Source organism: Pseudorca crassidens, chromosome 10 (genome assembly GCF_039906515.1).
Source record: "Pseudorca crassidens isolate mPseCra1 chromosome 10, mPseCra1.hap1, whole genome shotgun sequence".
Taxonomy (NCBI): domain Eukaryota; kingdom Metazoa; phylum Chordata; class Mammalia; order Artiodactyla; family Delphinidae; genus Pseudorca; species Pseudorca crassidens.
The window spans coordinates 54818607-54843450 of record NC_090305.1 but is presented as its reverse complement, the minus strand read 5'-3'; the positions used below and the strand labels follow the sequence as shown (position 1 = coordinate 54843450).

Below are 24844 nucleotides of genomic sequence, written 5' to 3'. Positions count from 1 at the left end.
TTCAGATCTGAGACAAGCCCATAGAAGATTTATTTCCAGCAAACCCTTTGGCGGGCACAGCTGCAGGGATTGGGGTGCAGCCCTGGTACCCCTGCAGCTGCCCCCCACCCCATCCCCAGAGGCCTCAGCTTTGCCTTTGCAGGGAGCATCTCAGCTTCTGCTCCCCTCCTGGAAACCCCTGGCTAAGTCTTCCTCGGCCTCTGAGTTAGGACTCACCACTTTGGTACTTTCAAAAGATAAAAACAAGAGAGAGATGGAGATTTGGAGTCTGGGAGGGAGGCATCCTTGCACTTGAAGGTTTGGCTGGCGACAGCAATAGCATTTCTTGAGTTCAGCACTTTCCTGCAACACAGGAACGTGTGTTAGCGTTTTCCTTCCACTCCTGCAAGGCATCTCTCCACTTACTTGGGGTGCACTTTCTTTTGGGGCCCGAGGAGTAGGGAACTTTGTCTCTGTTCCCTGCTGGATTTCCATTTGGGCTCTCTCGTATCAGGAGATCTCTTGTATCTCTTGACTCAGGATTTATCCACCTCCCCCAGCTAATGGCCACAGCAGGAAGCCACGAACCGAGGCTGACGGTTGGGGCCTTCCTTTCGGACCAGGGATCCCAGCTCTCAAAGTACTTACTGACTTAGCGACAGGTTACACCCCCATCCCTGTCGGTTTCCCTCGTGCCTCCACTTTAAACAGTTTCTGATTGACTCTTGTTTTGTATGTTAGAGCGGATTTGGCCCAAGGATCTGGAGAATGTTTTACCGAGCATTCTGTTGCCATTTGCCTTTTGTTGTTGTTGTCTTTGGTTCTGGTTTTTTTGTTTTTTTTTTTTTTGCGGTACGCGGGCCTCTCACTGTTGTGGCCTCTCCCGTTGCGGAGCACAGGCTCCGGACGCGCAGGCTCAGCGGCCATGGCTCACGGGCCCAGCCGCTCCGCGGCCCAGACCGGGGCGCGAACCCGTGTCCCCTGCATCGGCAGGCGGACTCTCAACCACTGCGCCACCAGGGAAGCCCGCGGTTCTGGTTTTTGAGGTAACAGAAATAACTTTGGGATATATAGGATGGGATCCCCCTGAGTGATTCTGGGCAAATCACTTAACACATTCCAGGGCCCAGTTCCCTCTTGTGGGAGGGGAGGTGACGTTTGACAAAACACTCTTCAGGCTTCCTTGCAGTTCGCTGCTGTGATAGTTTTATTCTATGACCCGAAGATGAAGCCGGTTCCCTTCTCTCAGATGGAATTTTTGCCGAGGCTGGGGAAGCATTTCATTCCTCTGGTTTTAGAAATGTCACTTTCACACAGATCGAGGGTGACCAAGTTCTCCTAACGTGAATGGCAAGAGTGATGTCTTTTTCTTGCATCCTTCTCTAACCAGTACTTTGGGTTTGTGCTGTACCGAACAACACTTCCTCAAGACTGCAGCGACCCAACACCCCTCTCTTCGCCCTTCAATGGCGTCCATGATCGGGCCTACGTCTCTGTGGATGGGGTAAGAATTCTCTCTGTACTTGTGGGTCTGCCCCCACGGGAGAGGGGGTTTGTGGGTTGCACTTGGTAACATGACAGTCAAGGCCGTTGCTGCCTTTCCATCCTCAGGCTCTACCCCTCCTCGTGATGCCCCTTAGCTCCGCCCCTTGCTTGCTGAGGTAGCCTCACCTGTGCTCTGTCTACCTGAGATACACCCCCTCACCCATCCGAACCGCAGGACTGTGCTTAAGGCCCCACCTCCTCGGAAAGCTTCCTGGTTGCCCCAAATCCAGGGCCATCCCCTCTGATTGACCATGTGTGTCACCCATGTCTTCTTTGCTCCTGGAGGGCAGGGTCCGTTTGTACACCCCGGATGACTCATGTAACTGTGGGTCTTCATTACATGAGAAATTATATTCTGTCGGCTTGTTCCTGATAATTAGAGCAAAAAGACACAAAGGCTTTGGTTTTGTAGCAAAGTAAAGATAACATTTTAGGATTTCCCTTCCTCTCACTGAAACAATCATGTGAAAAAAAACACACGAAGAGATTTTTCCTAACCAAGAAAACTTGTTCAGAAAATTTTAAATGAAAGTATTTCCATTCTGTTGTCATTCGCGGCTTTAATTTCAGCGGCAGCAAGTGTCTAAGACATTATGTGTATACTGGCAGCAGTTCCTAAAATTTCAATCTGGGGGTTGTCTTAGTGAATTACGGTCATTTTTTTTTTTTAATCTTGCATTTAACAAAACTAGGAATATGTTGCTGCTAAAATACCTGTTGTTTCCCCTCATTTTATTGTTTCATCTTTGTGGTTAATGCATCATGTCAGGTATTTTGAAGTGAGACTATTCCACCTAACTCACTGATTTTATCTCGTTTGTCTGATTTTGTCTCCTCTCTCCATGTTGTTTAGAAGCTACTTTTTGTGACTGCCTTTTTGCTGTGAGAACGTGAAGAGGTTCCTGTACTAGGAATCTTCCCCTGGAATTTTTGCCTCTATCCCCTTTCTGTTAAAAATACATACACGGGCTACTCAACACTCTGTTATAACCTATATGGGAAAAGAATATGAAAAAGAATACATACGTTTGTATGTATAACTGAACCACTTTGCTGTACACCTAAAACGAACACAATGTTGTAAATCAACTACACCCCAATACAAAATAAAAATTTAATTTAAAAAATAAAAAATAAAGGACTTTCCTGGTGGTCCAGTGGTTAGGACTCCGAGCTTCCACTGCAGCAGGCACAGGTTCGATCCCTGGTCAGGGAACCAAGATCCCACATGCCGTGCAGTGGGGCCAAAATATTAAAAAAATAATAATAAGATAAAAATAAAAAATAATAATAAATACAAAATTTAAAAATAGAAATAGATGCACAACAAAACATCCCAGAGCTAGGGAAACCAGCCTTGCCCCTTCCTTGCTGGGAGCTGAGTCTGCTGACCTTCTTGTGTAGAAAGCAGTGATTTCTGGAACGTGGGCATCTGGCCAGTAACTTGGGCAAAGGAGCCATCAGAGCATTTCCTCCCAAGTCTGGTGACACTTCCAGGCAGGAAAACGAGTGCTGAACTAACTGAGCGGGCTGCCTCTCTGCTGACCCTCCCACCCTAGTTAACTCTCATTTGGCATTGAACTGACAGGTCCCCCACGGAGTCCTTGAGCGAAATATTGTGATCACCCTGAACATAACAGGGAAAGCTGGAGCCACCCTGGACCTCCTGGTGGAGAACATGGGGCGTGTGAACTACGGCAATTCTATCAACGATTTTAAGGTAGGCGTAGCTTCCCTGTAGGAGTGAGGTTCAAAGGTTGACCTGTGCCTAAGCCACTAGGGAAGTTTCTGTAAATGCATTTAAAAACTCTCCCACATACACTCTTTACCTCCAGCCCTGTTCACATAGAAGTAATTTTTAAAAGCACACCCACCTTTCCGTATTTGATGAGTGAACCTACCCTGATTTGTTTTGCAACCTAGAAGTTGGGTTATTTTGAAGAACTGTTTTCCTCTGCAGGTGATGAGAAAGTTGAGCTTTGCAAACAGAAGCCTTCCTTTGCGTTTGAATTCAGTCATCCTTTAGTAAGAAACAGGAGGAGAAAGCCACTGCACCATGCTTTTCCTTTGCTTAAAAAACCCACTGAGGTCGCAAAAGGCCCTCCCTTGCCAACAAAGCCAGCTTAGCATTCGGTCTGCTCTGTTTTATGGATGTGGATGAACCAGGACAAACTCTTGAATTGCAGAGAACCTTCCCCTTGGTGCACTGCCTCTCACTTCTGTTGGTTAGTCTGTGCCTAGGTGTCTAGTGCAAATACATTTTTCTAATGTACATTTTGAGAGCATTATTCAGCAAACATTTGTGCAGTTCATAGTCTGTGCACATGCTCCGTGAGGCGCTTTGGGGGATGCAAGGATGTTGAGATATGGACGACCCCGTGGGTAGCTCACCATCTGCTAGAGGAGGGAAGTCTTCACTGAGGGAATGATGGTACCACCCACTCTAGGAGAGGACAGGTGTCTGGGGCTATTTCCTGACCCTCCTGGTGACACCTCGGAGGCAAGGCAGTGACACTCTTAGGGAATAGCTATACAGGGGCCACTTTTGTCTCCAGTAGAAATGTCCCTGTTACAGTCCTTGTGCTCAGGCTGTAATTAGTGGCCTTCCTGCTTGGCTGTCACAGGCCATGCTGACCTATAGAGTGATGGGGACTCTTATGAGGTGTCTAAGTCCCCAGGACCTGGCACCCAGCTGCCTTGTTAATGCCTATTGAATTACTAATTGGACAATTGAGGCTTGATATTGAGAAGTGTCCTGGGACTAATTTGGGATCCCACTGGGTTGGAGAAGTTCCCCTCATAAAAGGTTGGGAAGAGGGACTTCCCTGGTGGCACAGTGGTTAAGAACCTGCCTGCCAATGCAGAGGACACAGGTTTGAGCCCTGATCCGGGAAGATCCCACATGCTGTGGACCAACTTACCCGTGCACCACAACTGCTGAGCCTGCGCTCTAGAGCCCGCGAGCCACAACTACTGAGCCCATGTGCCACAACTACTGAGCCCACGTGCCACAACTACTGAAGCCCGTGCACCTAGAGCCCGTGCTTCGCAATAAGAGAAGCCACCACAGTGAGAAGCCTGCACACCACAATGAAAAGTAGCCCCCGCTCCCTGCAACTAGAGAGAGCCTGTGCACAGCAATGAAGACCCAACACAGCCAATAATTAATTAATTTTTTAAAAGGCTGGGAAGAGAAAGCCAGATAAACCATGAGCAAAGGCTTCGATGCAGTGGCTGGTGTCTTGGACACCCCAGGCCCCTGCCCCTGCTGGACAAATAGAGCAACTTCAGAATGTGAGTCTGAGGCTCCCTATCATCATCACGGCCCTTTCTATCCTTTTACAGTGGGCTGGATGTTCTTTTGCATCCCCCCCTCCACTCACTCTCTCATCCTCAAATTCCATCATTTCCTCCATTCTAGCAGTGTCTCTGAACCAAACACTGAAGATTGGGGATTTGGGATCAAAAGCTCTGACCTCAAGCCAGATCTGTCCCTTTGATGTACACACCGTTTGAGTCTGCATATACTGTTTGTGTTTCATATCCCAGTTTGCTTTTCCCAGGAATTCAGGGCTGGAACACAGAGTCACTTCAAGCCAACCTCCACCCCCACCCCCAGCTCATTGCTCTGTTTCTCCTTTACAGGGTCTTATTTCTAACCTGACTCTTGATTCCAATATCCTCACCAACTGGGAGATCTTCCCACTGGACATGGAGGATGCAGTACGCAGCCACCTGGGGACCTGGGATGGCCATGACAGCGGCTGTGCCCACAGCCCATCTGACTACACACTCCCGGCCTTTTATGTGGCTAATTTCTCTATTCCCAGTGGGATCCCAGACTTGCCCCAGGACACCTTTATCCAGTTTTCCGGATGGACCAAGGTATGTGTCTTCATGGGAAGTGTTTGAATTCAGGCCTCAGACATCTGGTTTTCAGTCTCTGATTGAGAATCAAAAAGAGCTGCTAATGGGATGCTGTGTGAGTCTGAGAGTGGAGGGTTTTCTTTGGAAGTTTACCCATTTCTCAGGAGCAGGACCATGGCAGATCTTTGAAGATGCAATGGTCAGCATGAAGGTACACCATCTACCCCATTTTCATTGACTGACAACTTCCTTTAGAAACTTCCTCCTTCCTCTAAGAAAAATCATAGTCCCCTTGGAAAGTGCCTAGGAGGAGCCCTTCTTCTTTATCCTGAAGAAAATCTGGCCCAGGCAAAGGGGTGAATATCTGGGGCACCTGCTTTCTCTTGTTCATGCCTAACTCTATACTCTCAGAACACCCCCACCTCCGTGTGAAAGTGCCCCTGTGCCCTGGGGGCATCCACCACTGTCTGTACGATCCTCAGCTCTCCCTTGGCCACTTTACTGCCTGCTCACTCTCCTTTATTCTTTGAAGACATCAGCATGTCTTCTTTCACCATTGTCTTCTCCACTTCCAAGTCCTGTTTTCATCCTAGATGCCCTTATCATGACTCAGTTATTCGTTCAACAAATATCTAGTGGCCACTGTTACCAAGAGTGGGTCCAGTTGCTTGCTGCTCTAAAGCCAAATAAAGAGGCAAGCTTGGTGGAAAGAATAGTTTGCTTTATTTTGGTTGCCAGCAATTGGGGGTGGGGAGGACAGACTCCTGCCCAAAGGCTGACTCCCCCCTGCCCCCAATCGGCAGGCAAGAGCTTTTATAGGTGGACGGAGGGGGCTACATATAGAAACAGCACAGTCAGCCTGACAGTCATATTGAAATTGGTCCTGCGGTGGTCTGACCACCTTCATCTTGATTGTTTTAAGTACAGTTAATCTTCAGCTCCAGGGTCAGTTTGTTACCATTTCCTTGAGGCCAATTCTCTGAATTGTGGCAGCTTATGTGATGGCTACAGTCTGGTCCTCGTGTAGTTAACTTCTTCCACCTGGTGGGGGTTTCAGTATCTATAAGACAGCTCACAGAACATGGCTCAGAATATTATCTATAGCCCTTGAGGAGGAATTAAAGTCCTTGACTTTGCTTAATGACTAAACTATTAATGTTTTGTTCTATTTGATTGTTTTCCTTTGCTTCTGTATTTTCCCACTTCTCTCATTAAACCTATCCTTTGGCTAAAGTTTTTCTACAAGACAAAAGGCAGGTGGAGGACATGGGGGGGGGGGTGGGAAAGGACAATAGGGTCCTGCTCCATTTCAATCCTCCCTTTCCTTTGATACTCCCCAATCTTGATGAGGGACAGGTATAGAACAAGAAAGGGAATAAAGTTTTGGATAGAGAGATTAATCATAAACTTGGCAGAGGAACTTGGTTTTAGTTCCATTTCTGTTCCAATTTCCCCCAAATCTTTGAGGGAATGGGGTGACAACTGTTCTGGCTACTTCCTGCTGAAATGGGGCCTAGCCCTGCCTAATTTGGGGAGTGGACACAGAGTTGGAAATAATTTCGTGTTCCAAGCTTAGCATCAATATTTTGTATTATGAAAACATTGCCTCTGTCTTTGATTGCCTTGTCATAGTACCTGGACAAACATTTGAAAATTAGTAGACATATTGCAATGAGGATAATAATCAAAATGTTTTTTTTTTAAAGATCAGCTTTTTAAATAAATTTATTCATTTTATTTATTTACTTTTGGCTGCTTTGGTTCTTTGTTGCTGTGCACGGCTTTCTCTAGTTGCAGCAAGTGGGGGCTGCTCTTCGTTGCGGTGCACAGGTTTCTTATTGCGGTGGCTTCTCTTGTGGCAGAGCACGGGCTCTAAGCGTGCAGGCTTCAGTAGTTGTGGCATGCGGGCTCAGTAGTTGTGGCTTGCAGGCTCCAGAGCACAGGCTCAGTAGTTGTGACCCACGGGCTTAGTTGCTCCGCGGCATGTGGGATCTTCCCAGACCAGGGCTCGAACCTGTGTCCCCTGCATTGGCAGGCAGATTCTTAACCACTGCACCACCAGGGAAGCCCCAAAACGTATTTTTGTACTATTCTCTGAATGTATTTTTTTCCTTAATGGTTAAAGTGGATGTACAGTGTATGTTTAATAGGCCATAAACAGGCTGTTTGGTTAGCCTGAAGTTCAAATTAAATCAGGTATAAGACAGAATGACTTCCCCATACCTCAATATGTGAAATTTCTTCTATCATTTTCCCCTTTCACTTGTAAATAGAAAACATTGATAGTCAATGTATTTTTCCAAGTTGCCATAGTGGCTCAGTTGCCATAGTGGCTCAGTTGCCTACTCTGGGTCCATTCATGTCCCTCAGTGCTAGACCCACTTTTTGTTTATATATTTGTCTAGTCATCTACATTGGGGGAAAACTAATCAGACATAACAAACAAGTACAGAAAAGTCTGTTGATGGGGAAACAGTTTATAGGCTATACATTTTGTCAGTTATACCCAGTCGTCACACAAACATTGTACACGTGCTTTAAGCAGTAAACCTAAAGCCAGCAGTGATACACATCATTAGTAGTTATACTCTGTGACAACTTCATTAAACTTTTTTTTCCATCCTGAACATTGGGGTCAGAAGTATAGTTAGAAGAAAAACAGTAGCTTTCCATTAGAATTCTTCAAATTCCTTATCAATATTTCTCTCTGAGTTTCCTCAGGGGCCCTCTGGAAAACTCAAAATTAGATAGATAAAGAAACTTACAATCTGTTTTCAAAAGCAGCTCAATATTCCAGGAAAACTTTGTTCTCTTAACAGAGAGAAAACCAGATTCCCACCTTGTACCAGCTTACTGTTAATAACAAAATTCATTTACCTAATTAACTTCAATCTAATCTTAATCGATCTTAACAACGTACAAAATTCTTTTCTCAAAATACCTTCTTTTACAAAAACAGGATACTTTCTGTATCCATATTAATTTGTCCCTTATTTTTTTCCCATCCAGAAGCAACCAGCTTTAGGACAAAATTATTCTTCTCTTATCCCTCAACAAAGATATCTCCAGGGAATTCCCTGGCAGTCCAGTGATTAGGACTCCACACTTCCACTGCGGGGGGCATAGGTTCGATCCCTGGTTGGGGAACTAAGATCCTGCGTGCCACATGGCATGGCCAAAGGAAAAAAAAAACAGAAAACAAAAATATCTCCATTTTTTATATTTTCTCTTGCCAACAACACACATCCTACTTGCTTTACATACTGAAATGTTTCCCTTATCATTTTTACATATTACAATTTTTAACCCTTTAAAACCTTAATAAAACTAAGAAACAAGTAATTGAACTGTTATACCAGCATTTTCTGATTGGCAAACTTAAGAACGTATTCCATAACCTCTAAAAACATACATTTTTTTCATGCACAATTTCTCTTTAATGTGGTACCAGATGTATGTTTAATACACCTAAGTCCTCTTTCCTCTCCTTTTTTTTTCTTTTTTTTTTTTTTTTTTTGGCTTGAAGTTCTATTAATTAACCCAAGGCTGAAGTCTCAGGCAAAGTGAGCTGTGTTTGTATTTCAAGGATGTGTTAAGAGTTAACTTCAAACTTTCTCCTAAGCATATTTTTGTTCTCTCAAGGTCAGAATTCTGAGAAAAAAAAAAAGTATTTATCAAGCTAGCTTTCTCTAACTACATATACAAAAATAACCAGTTTTGGAATTTCAAAAGAATTTCATCTTAACCAATTTTTTTCGGAGTTTGAAGAATACTGTTGGTGGCCACACGGTGTTTTAAGAAATCATCTTTCTTTTTATTTAGTCACAGTGTCATAGCTAAAATCTTTCTAATGAACTGAACCTGAATTTCTCATTTTACAAAAGGCAACAAGAATACCAAAGACACAAATGGAATACACACTCACACACCAGAAGACAGAACTGTCACAGATCCTCTGAGAGAATGCCCAATACGGAGTCCCAAACAAACACTTTCCAACACAAACGGTCTTCAATGGTAGACACACATCAGAACCAATTGACAAAATGCCCAAATGACACTCAGTGCTCACATATGGTTCTCAACATCAGACACACGTCAGAACCAATTGGCAAAATGCCCAAATAGCACCTCATGCTCAAAAGAGAAGTTTGCCCAGGTGCACACCAGTGAACTTACCTTGGTCTTGGAGCTCGTCAGCTCGTCCAGAGGCATCTTTCTGTTCCACCAAGGAAAAGCGTACGTTGGCAGCCAGCGGCGAGCAGGGGAGAAACAGGGAGGAGCCCCGAAACAAATGGTTTTGGCAGCTGCTAGGAACACCCCGAAATCCCCCTCTCAGGGCCAGCGAACCATGAGCAGTGGGCTCCTTGCAGCCATCCCAGTGCATCGTCATGGTGGCAGCTGTGCTGGAGAAAACTCCAAGGAGCCAGATATTGTGAGAGTGCAGCTTCACATTGGGAGCCAAAATCTGTTAGCAAAGGTGGGCCCAGCTGCTCACTGCTCAAAAGCCAATAAAGAGGCAAGGTTGGTGGAAAGGAAAGTTTACTTTATTTCCAAGGCTGGCAAGTGGTGGGGAGGGCAGACTCCTGTCCAAAGCCGACTTCCCCCACACTCCAACTGACAATCAGGGGGCAAGAGCTTTTATAGGTGGACGGAGGGGGCTACATATAGAAACAGCACAGTCAGCTCTGTCAGTTGTCTTGAAATTGGTCCTGTGGTGGTCTGACCACCATCATCTTGATTGTTTTAAGTACAGTTAATCTTCAGCTCCAGGGTCGGTTTGTAACCATTTCCTTGAGGCCAATTCTCTGAATTGTGGCAGCTTATGTGATGGCTACAGTCTGGTCCTCGTGTAGTTAACCTCTTCCACCTGGTGGAGATTTCAGTATCTATAAGACAGCTCACAGGACATGGCTTAGAATATTATCTATAGCCCTTGAGGAGGAACCAAAGGTCCTTTTTTTAACATTTTTTTAAAATTTATTTATTATTTTTTAATTTATTTTTGGCTTGTGTTGGGTCTTAGTTGCAGTGCACAGGCTCTTCCTTGCTGCACGTGGGCTTCTGTCTAGTTGTGGCGCGCAGGCTCCAAGGCACGTGGGCTCTGTAGTTTGTGGCACACAGGCTCTCTAGTTGAGGCAAGTGAGCTCAGTAGTTGTGGCGCGTGGGCTTATTTGCCCTGTGGCATGTGGGATTTTAGTTCCCTGACAGATATCGAACCCGCTTCCCCTGCATTGTAAGGCGGATTCTTTACCGTTAGACCACCAGGGAAGTCCCAAACTAAAGGTTCTTGATTTTGCTTAATGACTAAACTATTATTGTTTTGTCCTATCGAAGGCCACATATTGTATGATCCCATTTGCATGAATCGGTTCAGAAAAGGCAAATCTGTAGAGACAGAAAGTAAGTGAATGGTCACCTACGACTGAGGGTGGGAATAGAGAATGACTGCAGATGGGTATGGGATTTCTTTTTGGGGTGATGGAAATGTCCCAAAATTAAATTGTGGTGATGGTTGCAAAATCTTCTTAAGTTTATTGAGACTTGGTTTATGGCTGAAGCATATTGTATTTCTTTTTTTTTTTTTTTAATTAATTTATTTATTTATGGCTGTGTTGGGTCTTTGTTGCTGTGCACGGGCTTTCTCTAGTTGCGGTGAGCGGGGGCTACTCTTCATTGCAGTGTGCCGGCTTCTCACTGCGGTGGCTTCTCTTGTTGCAGAGCACAGGCTCTAGGAGTGTGGGCTTCAGTAGCTGTGGCACACAGGCTCAGTAGTTGTGGCTCACGGGCTTAGTTGCTCCGTGGCATGTGGGATCTTCCCGGACCAGGGCTCGAACCCGCGTCCCCTGCATTGGCAGGCGGATTCTTAACCACTGCGCCACCAGGGAAGCCCAACCACCATTTTTTTAAGGGCCATCAATGCACTGACCCCCTTGCCCTTCCACTCTGTCTCCTTGATCATCCTCCACTGGGAGTGGGTCCACCATTGGCCTCCGCTGGTTCACCAGTAACTGAGCAGCCCTGGGGGAGCCACTCTGGCACATTTGTCAGGGCCACGTTCCCCTCACTCTCTCCAAACTCTGGAGGTCCCAAGTTGCCCAGCAGTCCTGGGCCTCTCTCTTCCCTGTCCCCAGCTGGCCTTTATGACCCTCATCATCCCCCTTAAACCACCTTCCTCTTCCCCACCCCCTCCGCTGAGGACTCACCCTCCTTGACACTATCAGGTGGGGCTCCTTTGTTCCTCAGCTTCCTGTCAGACTTACCTCTCTGCCTCCACCCTCGCTTCCTGCCCAGTGGCCTCTAGGAGGAAGTCTAAGCTCCAAATCCCCCTCCCACCTCTTTCCTCCAAGCCGAGGTCCTGTTCTCTTTCTCCTGCTGCATTTTGTCAGCCTTTCTGTCTTCTCTGCCAACTCTCGTGTTGCAGCCCAGAAGCGATATCCAGGGCTCTGCGACCCAGAAACAACACAAAGCCCTCCCCGGATCTTCCCACTGGAGCACAAGCAGGCTCGTTCCTGTTCTCTTGCTCCCTGCCCACCCCCGGTCCTTCCCCCCTTTTCCTCTTGGTGTCCTCTGTTCACGCTTTTTCATTCCCTCCCTCTGCCCACCGGGTCTTCACGACGTCAGGACTGGCATTAACTCCTCTCTGAAACCTTCCTAGACCCTTAGTCCCCCTTGATCCACCTCGTGCCCCGCCTGGACTCAGCTCCGTGACGTTTCATCACTCAGACTGGCACCCTGGTTTCACCCACTGAGTCATAAGTTTCACGAGGGGCATTTCTTTAAGTGCCCAGTTTATTCTGTGTCCTCCCTGGGCCTGGCTGCTCTGTAACTGCTTTCAGGTGGAAAGGGGGAATTGCCTGTGTTGCTGGGTCCCTTGAAAGAAAGCACGTGAGAGGAGTGTAGGCCCTTGGGTGGTCCTGTTGGTGAAGAGGGGCTTGGCTGGCGCTCTGGGTACAGGGCCAAGGCCAATGAGAAGACCCAGCACAAACCATTGCTCACCAGGTGGTGTCAGTTTAGTGCCTTAAGAGAAACAACCTGCAGGAGATGCAAAGTAGAAAGAGAACATTATCTGTCACGGGTTATGAACAGGGCTAGGGGGCTCAGATGGAGCTTGAAACACACCTGAAGGATGGATGGTCCTTCATCGGAATGGGAGGCTTTGTCAAGGAGGGAATTTCAGGTGAAAGAATAGTAGATGCAAAAATGAAGAAATGGGGCCTCCCTGGTGGCACAATGGTTGAGAGTCCACCTGCCGATGCAGGGGACACGGGTTCGTGCCCCGGTCTGGGAGGATCCCACGTGCCGCGGAGCGGCTGGGCCCGTGAGCCATGGCCGCTGGGCCTGCACATCCGGAGCCTGTGCTCCGCAGCAGGAGAGGCCACAGCGGTGAGAGGCCCACATACCACCAAAAAAAAAAAAATTTTTAATTAAAAAAATTTAAAAATGAAGAAATGGAGAAGCATAGGATGTTTTTGAGGTCAAGGGGTTTTGCCTTGGCCAGGTCATAGAAGTGTCACACCCAGGAGTTACTGACCCAGGAGTTTTGCTCGGCACTTAAGAGACACTATCTTCCTAATCATCAAAGGAGGCCCCTGTGGTAGGATGTCCTGATAGTGTCTCCAGTTTGCAGATGAGCAGGTAGAGCCTCAGAGACCTCAGTATCGTGTGTGAGGTACAGACATGGTGGTGGAAAGGCTCCCCAGCCCCAGGTCTGTCTGACTTGAAGGCCCACACGAAAAGGTAGGCAGCATGTACGGGGCCTCGAGGGCCAGCTGGGAGATTGTGCTAATTATCCAGGCAGAAGCTCTTTACTTACTTAGTCAGTCTGATGGATTTTCTGCACCGTCATGCTTGAAAAGTACGTGTACACACAATATTTATGAATGTGTCAAGGGGTTTGGAACCCCAGAAGCCCATCTAATTTATATGTCCGATCAAAAATGAGTACACAGGGCTTCCCTGGTGGCACAGTGGTTGAGGGTCCGCCTGCCGATGCAGGGGACGCGGGTTCGTGCCCCGGTCCGGGAAGATCCCACATGCCGCAGAGCGGCTGGGCCCGTGAGTCATGGCCGCTGAGCCTGCGTGTCCGGAGCCTGCGCCCTGCAGCGGGAGAGGCCACAGCAGTGAGAGGCCCGCGTACCGCAAAAAAAAAAAAAAGTGAGTACACAAATGTTCGCAGCAGTAGTATCCAAAATTATCCAAAATCAACCAAAAGGTCAAAAAACCCAAATGCCCATCAGCTAATGAATGCATAAACAAAATCTGGTCTACTCACATAATGGAAAATTATTTGGCAATGAAAATAAATAAATAAAATACTTATTGATGTTACAACATGGATGAGCCTTGAAAACATGTGCAGTGAAAAAAGCTAGTCACAAACCATACATACAGTATAATTGCATGTATATGAAATGTCCAGAACAGGAACTTTCCTGGAGGTTCAGTGGTCAGGACTCCACGCTTCCACGGCAGGGGGCACAGGTTCCATCCCTGGTCGCAGAACTAAGATCCTGCATGCCGCACAACACAGCCAAAAAAAAAAGAAAAGAAAAAAAGAAATGTCCAGAACAGGCAGATCTCTAGATATGGGAAGATCAGTGGTTGCCTAGAGCAGGGAGAAGGGGGTATTGGGGGGAGATGGGGAGTAAATACTAAAGAGTGCAGCATTTCTCTTCGGAGTGATAGTTGCGTAGCTCTGTAGTAAACTAATAACCACTGAATTGTACACTTGAAATGAGGGAATTGTATGATATGTGAATTATAACTCAATAAAGCTTTACACACACACCTGCAAAAAGGCCCATCCACAGGCTTTGTGGACCTGGGTTGCACGGGTCTGAAGGTCAGAGGACATACGTGTATCATACATAGGACAGAGCATGTGTGTTTTCTGTTATTTTCCAGCGAGCAGTGGTCCCTGTTGCCAAGGACAGTCCTGGACCAGCTCCTGAGGTTCTGAATGATCAGCAGATGCAGAGCAGACAGATCCCACTCCCGACAGGGCATAGAGTTCTGACTTGGGGAGAATGAGCACTTTGGCAGATCTGGGGGTGCGTTGGGGATGGACTGCCTGAACCCTGGGCCGTTTCCAAGGCTCTGCCTCCAGGCACTAACCCCGCTCCATCCATCTCCAGCAGGGAGGCCCTGTCAGGCCCCTGTCCCAGCCTCTTGACTTTGCTATTCACTTGCTGTAGAGAAACTACCTTGGTGGAGTGAATGAAGTCACTGATAAGGGTGATTCAGGAGATTAAAAAAATCACTTCTGATTACTCAGCCTTTCTTAAGTCAGATGTGGCTTTCTCGTTAAATGCCCGAATGTCAACTGGGATTTCAGTGGGAAGCGGTCAGGCATGTTTTGCTCCATCCCAGAGACACAGGCCAGCGCTTTGTCCGCACAGAGCTCTCGTCTGATGCAAACTCCCCACAGTAGGCACTGTTCTTCAGTGCTCCAGCTGGGTCAGATGTGCCAGACCTAAGATGTCGTGCTCTGCCGCTGCAGTGACGTGTGTGCTGTTTATCTCTCCTTCAGATGCGTGTGGATAATCTCACGTGAATATCCTGTGTAGCCTTCCTGCATTTTTTTACCACTCGCAGTACATCTGGGTGCCTAGCAAAGCCTGGCAATGAGAGGGGTGGGATAACTTCCCGCTTTTCCTCTACCAGAATTAAACTTTGAATGTTAAGAATCAACATAGAATACGGACAAAAAGCAATTTTATTCTTTAAAGGCAAACATTCCCTCTTTGAAGATGTAAAAAAAAATCACGAAATAAAAGAATTTATAACAAAGAGCTGACAGAAATCCCTTCTATTTTGAGATTCTTTTTTTGCATCTTGCCTTTGAAATTTCCAGCTCTCTAATCAATTGGTCTTTCTGGTGACCAGGCCTATCCGGAGGCCTGGTCACCAGAAAGATGATGTGATTAGAGGGTTGGAACTTTCAGCCCCACCCCCAATCTCTAAAGCCAACATGGGGGACTGGAGATGGAATTCTATAAAAACTCTAGAACAACAAGATTCGGGGAGCTTCTGGGTTGGTGAAAACATTCAAGTGCTGGGTGGTACACCTGGGTGGGAGGTACACCTGGACAGGAGGTGCACCTGGAGAGGGCTGGGAGCTCAGCCACCCTCCTACCTTGCCCTATGAATCTTTTCCATCTGGCCATTCCTGAGTTGTAGCCTTTATAATAAGCCCATAAATATCTGTAAAATGTTTTTCTGTGTTCTGTGAGCCATTCTAGCAAACTATTGAACCTGAGGAGGGGTGCGTGGGAACCCCCAGCTTACAGCTGGTTGTTCAGAAGCAGGATTCCAGAGTTTGGAGCCTACACAACTGGAGGGATGGAGCTGTCAGCCTCTGAGAGGGGTGACTGAGCAGCACAGGTGGGGACCGGAGGCCCTATGTTGAGCATGTTCAGTCTCAAGTACTTCCTGTTCATCCAAGAGGAGCTGTCTGCTCTTGGCCACCAAAGCCCGCAACACAGCAAAAAGGAAAGCTTCACTCAGTACAATGCAATATTGTCATCTCTGTTTCCAGACCCGATGGCCATACTCTAGAAGACCTGTCAGTCTTGAGTCTATACGGATAATTCTGTACAGATGGGGAGGTGGGGTACAATGTAAGTTAAAGGTGTGCTTTTGGTGCCTGTCCCAGGCTTGGGACTGTTAGGAAAGGACCCAACCTGTAGAACTGACTCTGAGTGGAGGACGATGGGGAGGAACTCTGCTCCCACACTCCTCGGAAACTGTCCCCGCCGAGGCCACCAACACGCACATAGTGACACCCCAGACATTTCTCACTTAACATCTTGGCAAGTAACATCTGACATAGGTAACCACTCCCTCCCTTGAAGCTATCCTGACATCGGTGACCAAACTTCTGGTTTCCCTCCCCATCTTCATTCCTCCTCAGGCTTCTCTTTCTGTGTCTGTGTTTCAGTTCTCAGGACTTGATCCTGGGCCCTCTTCTTACATTTTCGTGGGAGGTCATCCTCAGATGTGCTGGTAACACCCAAATTTTCAGCTCCAACTCACCACTTTTGAGGACCGGGAACACCACATCCAAGCACCAGGGTGGACCAGCTACCGGAGGCCTCAGAGGCACCTCCCACCCGATACATATAAGACAGACCCTTCCTCCTCATTCCCCTGAAACCTACTCTTCTGCAGGAGAAGTGGTCCAAGGACAAGGAAGGAAGCTGGACTTTAGTGCAGCAGTGGTGGGTGGCGGGGGGGATGGAGAGGGGGCCCAGCTGTGGGAAATAATACCAGCCGACTCATCATGGAGCACTCCCTGCACACCAGCCACTGTGCTGAGTGCTCACCTGTGTCCTCTCACTATGACTTAACAACAACCCTGAGAGAGGCACGGACACGACAGAGGTAGCCCTAACGGGATTTGGTGACTGATTAGTGAAAGAGGAACTGACTAGTAGAGGATGATCCTACTCTTGCTAAATCGGGTTCAGTGACATCATTTACTTTACTAAAAAGCAGCATGCTACTGTACCTTGAGGCCATGGAGCTGTGTATCAGTTAGCTTTTGCTGCTTAACAAACCACCCCAAACTTAGTGGTTTCAAACCAAAACCATTTATTTAGGTCCTGATTTGGAGTGTTGGTAGACTGGGTGGTGGTTCTTCTGCTGGTCTCAGATGGGCAGGGCCTTCTAGTCAGGGAGGAAGCCCTCCTCCTGGGGGCTGGCTGGCCGTCTGCTGAGGCCACAGAGATTGGTCCACATCTCTCTCATCACCCACCAAGCCAGCCCTGGCTTGTTCATACGGTGACTGGCAGGGTTCAAAGAAAGAAGGCAGATGTGCAGGGTTTCTTAAGACCCAAGTCAGAATTCACATGTCACTTCTTCCATGTTCTTTGCCCAAAACAAGTCACTAGGCCAGCCCCATCCAAGGGATGGAGAAACAGACTCTACCTCCTGATAGGAGAAGCTGCACAGAATTGTGGCTATTTCTGCAGTCTGCCGTAAAGTCTTAGCAAGGTTTGACCCTACTTTCATTCTGAATTTGATGATTTTTTTCAACGTTTTTTGGCCTGATTTACAGTTATTCTTACCCCCGACAAAATCTACTATTTCCACCTCATTCGTTGTTTCTAGTCACAAGTCCTGTGAACTTGGAAACTACATAATCAGACTCCTTTGCACAAATATATATTAATTTAGTAACAAAACTTGTAAGAATTGTGTGTAAACAGGAGTAAATAGGCTCTGAGTGAAGGAGGGTCTCCTACAAATTTTAGTGCATGGACTTTGTGACAAATAGTATACGGCTGCCTGGAGGTGGTTTTCACTCCCCAGTTCCTAGCCTCATTCCAGGCGCGTGAGAACGCGTGATGACTGTCGTTAGGTGAGATGCTCCGTAAAAAGATCAAGCAATGGTGGCACTCTGGGGGAGTTGAGAAGGAAGGAATTTATCTCTGGGGTTTGCTGAGAGGAGGAAGTGACTCATCTTTTAGGCTAATATTCTGTGTTTTCATGGCTTCGATTCTATCTGGGTCCGTCCCAAAATACAGAGAAACCATAAAGTTCTTTAACATTTTTACTCTTAAGACCAAGGAGGAAGCAAAGGATTTGCATCAACTACAGACCCCCTTGGGGTCTGAAGGAAGGGGAGATTTTGTTTTTCCCCTGTGTACTTCATGGAGGTTTATTTAATGTCTTATCTCTCACTATTTTACCCTTTTTTTTCCGTTTTTTTTCCCTCCCAAGTTGGCACCATAAATACTCATGAATTGTGTGTGGTGAGAGCCTTCTAACCTTGAGAAATGAAACTTTGTCTTTTCCATGTTAAGTCCTCCAAGTGTCTAAATATCTTTTTCCAGAGTAGGACAGAGTCGACATTCAACCCAAGTTTGGTGTTGCTAAAGGAACTCCTGACCGCATCTGAAAACTTTAAAGCTATGACTTAAACCAGGATTGACTCTTTTCTTTATTTATTTATTTTTGGCTGTGTTGGGTCTTCGTTTCTGTGCGAGGGCTTTCTCTAGTTGCGGTGAGCGGGGGCCATTCTTCATCGCGGTGCGCGGGCCTCTCACTGTCGCGGCCCCCTGTTGCGGAGCCCAGGCTCCAGACACGCAGGCTCAGCAGCTGTGGCGCACGGGCCTGGTTGGTCCGCGGCATGTGGGATCCTCCCAGACCAGGGCTCACACCCGTGTCCCCTGCATTGGCAGGCAGATTCTCAACCACTGCGCCACCAGGGAAGCCCCAGGATTGACTCTTTTGCTTTGCGTTCTTATCAGAGGGTTCTATTAATCTAGAGAATTTAAAACAGACAAGCAGACACATGTCTGTCTGACAACACAGAGTAGGTCAGGCACTTCCTATCCGTCATTGGAACTATTACCACCTTGGTGATAATAGCAGAGAGCTGGAGTCAGCCAGGGGTCAAGCCGTGGTCAGAGAAAGTCAGCCTTTGTCATGGAGATATTTCGGCTGGGACAACCACAGGAAGCCCCAGAAGCCACTGGGTTCACTCTACAGATGCTCCACCTCAGTGAGGCACCCTGTATTAATTAAGAGTATGTCTACTTTTAGGGACTCCCCTGGCAGTCCAGTGGTTAGGACTCCGTGCGTCCACTGCAGGGGGCATGGATTTGATCCCTGGTCGGGGAACTAGGATCCTACAAGCTGCACGGAGCGGCCAAAAGAAAAAAAAAAAAAAGAGTGTGTCTACTTCTAGATCACATGTGCCTACTCTCCCCTCCACCAATAATTTCAGCATTACTTTTAAAAGAGAAACAAAAATCAGAGTGTAGGGCTTCTCTGGTGGCTCAGTGGTTGAGAGTCCACCTACCAATGCAGGGGACATGAGTTCGTGCCCCAGTCCGGGAAGATTCCACATGCCGCGGAGTGGCTGGGCCCGTGAACCGTGGTCGCTGAGCCTGCGTGTCCGGAGCCTGTGCTCCACAATGGGAGAGGCCACAACAGTGAGAGGCCCGCATACTGCAAAAAATAAATAAATAAATATCAGAGTGTATATGCTTGTTTGTTTGTTTTATAAGTTCATTTATTTCATTTATTTGTTTTTGGCTGCGTTGGGTCTTCGTTGCTGTGCACGGCTTTCTCTAGTTATGCGAGCAGGGGTACACTTCATTGCGGTGCACTGGCTTCTCATTGCAGTGGCTTCTCTTGTTGCGGAGCATGGGCTCTAGGCATGTGGGCTCAGTAGTTGTGGCTTGTGGGCTGTAGAGCGCAGGCTCAGGAGTTGTGGCACACGGACTTAGTTGTTCCGGGGCATGTGGGATCTTCCTGGACCAGGGCTCAAACCCGTGTCCTCTACATTGGTAGGTGGATTCTTAACCACTGTGCCACCAGGGAAGTCCCAGAGTGTATATGTTTTTTAAAATCGATTTTTTTTAAGTTTGACTCTTTTAAAGTGTTAATCAAGGGGAAAGCAAATATTGCATTGTTCTTCCAGTAAGCAGTATTCTCTAAAATTCTTAAGCTGAGAGTGGAGGGGCATGAAGTATCTTTGAGTAGGGCTGAGTCTCTCCCCAGGCAGAATTATCCTCCAGTGTTATTTACTGAGTCAACACTGGTGTATATTGAATGTCTCTCTGCTAGGTGCTGAGAAGCTCTCTCTGAACAAGACAGACTCAACCTTTTCCTTCATAGAGTCTCTGCTGGAAATAGCTGATAAACCAGTAATGAGACAAATGACCAAAATTTCAAACACTGACAGTAACTAGAAGAAAGAAATTAAAGGGAGAGTGAGTGATGGAATGGAAGGCCCAGAATCGAGGAGGGGATGACATGCTCCTTCTCTCCGAGGAGGTGATGATGGGGTGGAGACTTGAGGGATCTGAAGGCTTCAGGTGTGAGGGACACTCTTGCAGGCGCAGGGGATGCTTGGTGCACAGGTGAGCAAGCTTGGCGTGCGGAGTGGGGAAGTGGGGAGCTGGGAGCAAGGGTGAGAGGATGTGCCTGTTGGCCACTCAGGAGATTAGAAGCAGAAACATGTGAAAATTGTCTTATTTTTATGTGGCTGCTGTGTGCAGCCTGGTATCTAGAGTTAGAGGAAGTCCGGGGGCCAACCTGGGGGGGCAGCTGCAGGAGGCTGGGTCAGCGCTGCCTGGGACGTGCTCTGGAGGACTGGCCATGAGGGTGGAGAGGAGCGGGGACACCGGACTGATGATGGAGTGACGGCCGTTCGCTCAGCTCAGCTGTGCTGCCCAGCACGGCAGCCACTGACCACGTGTGGCTCTTTTACGCTTACATTTGAATTAATGCAAAGTGAAGGTTCAGTTCCTTACACCAGCCACACCGCAGGTGCTCAGGAGCCGCTGTCAGGGCACACGGCGTCGCCGAGCTCTCCATCTCTGCAGACAGTTCCGTTGACCAGCGATGCCTCGGAGCTGTGTACCACGACCTGTGCTTTCCCAATCCTTCATTCCTCTCTCTTGGAAGGGCAACCAAGCCATCACAGGCTTCATCGAATGTCCATTCTGTTAAGGACTGAGAGTAGAGGGGAAGTTTGTCCTGAAGACTTTCATAGCTTTGGAGAATTAACCAAAACCAAAGACAGTGTAACCCTGGGTTTTGGGAAAGTTGGGGGGAAGGTGCCAGGCAGGATGCCTACGTGTTGGAGTCACTTGGGCAAGTTAAAAGACAGAGTCCAGGGACTTCCCTGGCAGTCCAGTGATTAAGACTCCACGCTTTCACTGCAGAGGGCACGAAATTGATCCCTGGTCAGGGAACTAAGATCCCACACGGTGTGGCACGCAGCCAATAAAAGAGTCCACGTGGGAGCTGAAGGCTTAAAATAGGCCACAGGTGATAATTTGCTGGAGAAAAGAATAACTAGAACAGGGCTTCCCTGGTGGCGCCGTGGTTGAGAGTCCGCCTGCCGATGCAGGGGACGCGGGTTCGTGCCCCGGTCCGGGGGGATCCCACATGCCACAGAGCGGCTGGGCCCGTGAGCCATGGCCGCTGAGCCTGCGCGCCCGCTCCGCAACGGGAGAGGCCACAACAGTGAGAGGACCGTATACCGCAAAAAAAAAAAAAAAAGAATAACTAGAACAGATCGCGCAAATGAAGGAGAATCAGGAGAAAAATTGTATCACCTTTGATGTGCAGCTAGGAGTGACAATTGCGGGTTACATCCCTCGGTCACAGAGTAGTCTGGGAAGTGGGGCCACCACGAGTGTTCGCTAGTGGGAGTTGAACCTTCCAGAAACATGGGGGTAGCTGGAGAAGTGAAAGTTGGAAGAAGGACCAGACAATCAAAGGCAGAAACGCTCATCACCCTCCCGATTTGGTCCAGTCGGCTTCTGTGGGGACTCCCAGAAGCAAGTGGTACCCTGGGAAGCTCACGGGAGGCCTTTGGGGCTGTTGTCTGTGCAGTTACTGCACTGTTGGTTGGCAGGGCAGCGTTTAGGAGGATGAGCTGGACCTGGACCAAGGGTGAGCTGAGCCCACAGGTGCGTGGTTCTGTCAGTTCCTCGTTTAACCGTGAAAACCCCCAGCAGTGTCCCGGCTCCCTTCCACCTTCCAGTGTCAAGCAAGTTACTCCTTGCTCGGGGAGCGTTCTGCTCCCAGGGCCCCTGCTCGCTGCACCCTGTCTCCTTGCCTGGGTGAGTTGCATCCCCTAACCCTGGAGGGAGCCAGGGGAGCCTATTTCCACCCTGCGCTCCCAGGTCCCAATAACCGACACAGGGGACTCGGGACCCGGTCCCCAGCTTCCAGGTGGACATGCCCGGTGCAGCACGAGGGATGTGAGGGGGTAGCATCTTAGAAGGGACTGACCCTCAGCATGGCCGTGGCTGGGATGCAGTGTGGAGCCCCTGTCGTCCAGGCCAGCCCTTGTGTGCTACTCACCGAGCCCTCTCGCACTCCCCCTTGGAGCCCATCGTTCCCCCTCGACCGCAAAAGTCAAGTTCTGCTGTTCTCTAATACTGCGGAAACAGGGCGCTGCCAGATCTTCAACTGATAAAACCTGGTGAGGCTGTCGTTGCGTGTACCTTCAGGATGGATCGAGATAGCATATCCCGTGGTAAAAACAAGAGTAAAATAATTCTGAGAATTGTGAATCTGTCACCCTTTTTCTAAATGACTTATCCCAACAGACAGGTGGCTTTCCATCACTGGCCTCCTTTCGTGGACCTGTGGAGGCCAAGGTCTTTTCACTGTGCTGGTGTGAGGGGTGCTGCCATGCCACGCTGACCACGGGCCAGGCACTGCCTCCTCCCACCCTCACTGTCCCCGAGTACCAGAGTGGGGACCCGCCCAATGTCACACAGCCAGCAAGTGGCAGGAGTAAGGTTTGAACCCAGGTAGGAAGCTGACATTGAGGGGACACCTGGGGTTAACCAGGTGAGAACTGAGTAGCTCTGCAGCTGGGTCGGGGCTGCAGGTGGCAGCCAGGACTGGGCCTCCTCCAGGGTGTCCCCCAATACATGTGGGCCACCGTGGGAGCGATTTTTATACTTCTCCCTCCCTCCCTTCCTTCTTCCTTCCTTCCCCCATCCTCTCCCACGTATTCTGTCTCTCCCCACTTGCTCTGTCGTGTGTGTGAGATCTCCCCTCCTTTGCTCTCTTTCTGTGTAACAGAAGGTGCCATCTATTCATCCAACTGCTAAGTCCCACCTGTGAGCAAATCCTAGCTCCTGCCTAGAGGCTGTGCAGACACACCTGCGCCTGGTCCCTATTCCTGAGGACTTTCTCCTCCCTCTCAGTTTTGTGGTGGAAGCAGCTTCTCCTACTCACGGAAGTCGTCTTTGCAGCATGTAGGATCCCCTCTGCTCCTTGAAGCAAGTCCCCACTCTCACTCTGATGCTGGTGTGAAAACTGCCAAAACACAGCAGGAACACAGACACCCGCCTGGGCGGCTCCCATCTCTCCCTCCGCGACCTTCACATCCTTCTAGAGGACCTGTGTGTCCCAGGCTGCAGGCCCCGTGCTTATCTCGTGCACAGAGGCAGCGAGGTCACCACCTGCCTGGAGGAGGGGAGAATAAAGAGAGAAAGCTCGTCTCCTTGAGGAGGCAGGGAGGCAGCTGCCTACAGAGGCGCCAGGCAGAGGCTGGTGTGTGCCGACAGGCACCTGACCCCTACCCCGCCCTGGACCCAGGACGAAATCCAGTAACTTGGATTTGTCATCCAGTGTCATCCAGTGATGACATGTGTGGTGCTGAAGCCAGTCAAAGAGACCAGACACATCTCTTCCTGAAGCAGGGTGGGTACCAGGGGCAGCTTTTGTGGCTTCTCCCACCCAGCCCCTGCCCGACTTGGCTGGACATCTCAGCAGGATGCTGGACCCCACGCTGGCCTGGCCTGGCTCTGGGCCTGACCTGTGGCAGGAGAATTCCTTTCTGGGGACACTGCCTGCCTCCCCGCCCTGGCCCCCTCGCACCAAGGCTCTCGCACTCCCCAGGGTGGTCAGTGCAGCTGGGTTGATGGTTTTCTCTCTCTCCAGGGTCAGGTGTGGATTAATGGCTTTAACCTTGGCCGCTACTGGCCAGCACGGGGCCCCCAGATGACCTTGTTCGTGCCGCAGCACATCCTGGTGACCTCGGCCCCAAACACCGTCATCGTGCTGGAGCTAGAGCGTGCGCCCTGTGGGGACGGTGGCCCAGAACTGTGCACTGTGGAGTTCGTGGACAGGCCGGTGCTCGGGGCAACCAAGACCCACAGCCGTGTCCCTGCAGACCAACACTAAGACTCGTGACTGGACCATGTGTGATGATAAGGACTGTGACCCTTCGGAATTCTAGCCTTGCTCATACCTCACATGCCCCTTGGAAGGTCAGCATTCACTGGAGAGTTTGACTGGAAAATAGGTTAGGTGTGTTCTCACCTGAGGTTTCCCTACAGCCTGGCGGTGCCTGACGCACCCCTGTCTGGCTGCGTGGACGTAGGGTGAGGGTGGTAGCCCAGCAACACACAGAGGCATTTGCAGAGTTGGAATGGAAGCATTCAAGGTGTTCCCGATTTTTATTTTGTACAAATCATGTAGTCTTTTTATTAAATAAAATTTGTATTCAAATGATCTTACTGTTTTTAATGTTGAGCAGGTATTAAATTATAGGTTCTGATTTAAATCATAACTAGACTTGAGTGGGCTGAATAAGCCACTTCACTAACTTGAGGTTGGTTCAAAGGAGTAGAAAATAGTCTTGTTTTGATCTAGTGGACTGTTGCTTTTCTGATCTTTATTTGACTTCCTTTCAAATCTCTGTGATATCTACTAGGTGAGCCTTTAAACACAACTCCAAATAATTATGCAAAGGATTGACAGTTGGAGAGCGTAGATAGGATGGTGCATCTGTACAGTAGGAGACCCCAGAGCCACTAAAGTGGTGATGCAGATCATGGTAAGTGGTGTTAAAAAAGCAGGTTGCCTTCAGTTGGATCCCATTTTGTGTGTTTAGACATAAGAGCTGCATGTATGCACACATTCAGCCCAGGCCTGTTCAACGTCAGTAGACACGTGAACACAC

At 48.6% G+C, this 24844-nt stretch overlaps 1 protein-coding gene across 1 annotated transcript in view; it reads left to right on the top strand.

Annotated features, from left to right (window-relative positions):
* GLB1 (galactosidase beta 1) overlaps positions 1–24393 on the top strand; it is an 86344-nt gene extending 61951 nt beyond the window's left edge. The window contains exons 13-16 of the mRNA XM_067753613.1: positions 1370–1483; positions 3113–3244; positions 5170–5409; positions 23821–24393. Coding sequence (XP_067609714.1) covers positions 1370–1483; positions 3113–3244; positions 5170–5409; positions 23821–24063 — 729 coding nt within the window. The 3' untranslated portion in view covers positions 24064–24393. The remainder of the gene's footprint in view (positions 1–1369; positions 1484–3112; positions 3245–5169; positions 5410–23820) is intronic.
* The last annotated feature ends 451 nt before the right edge of the window (positions 24394–24844 follow it).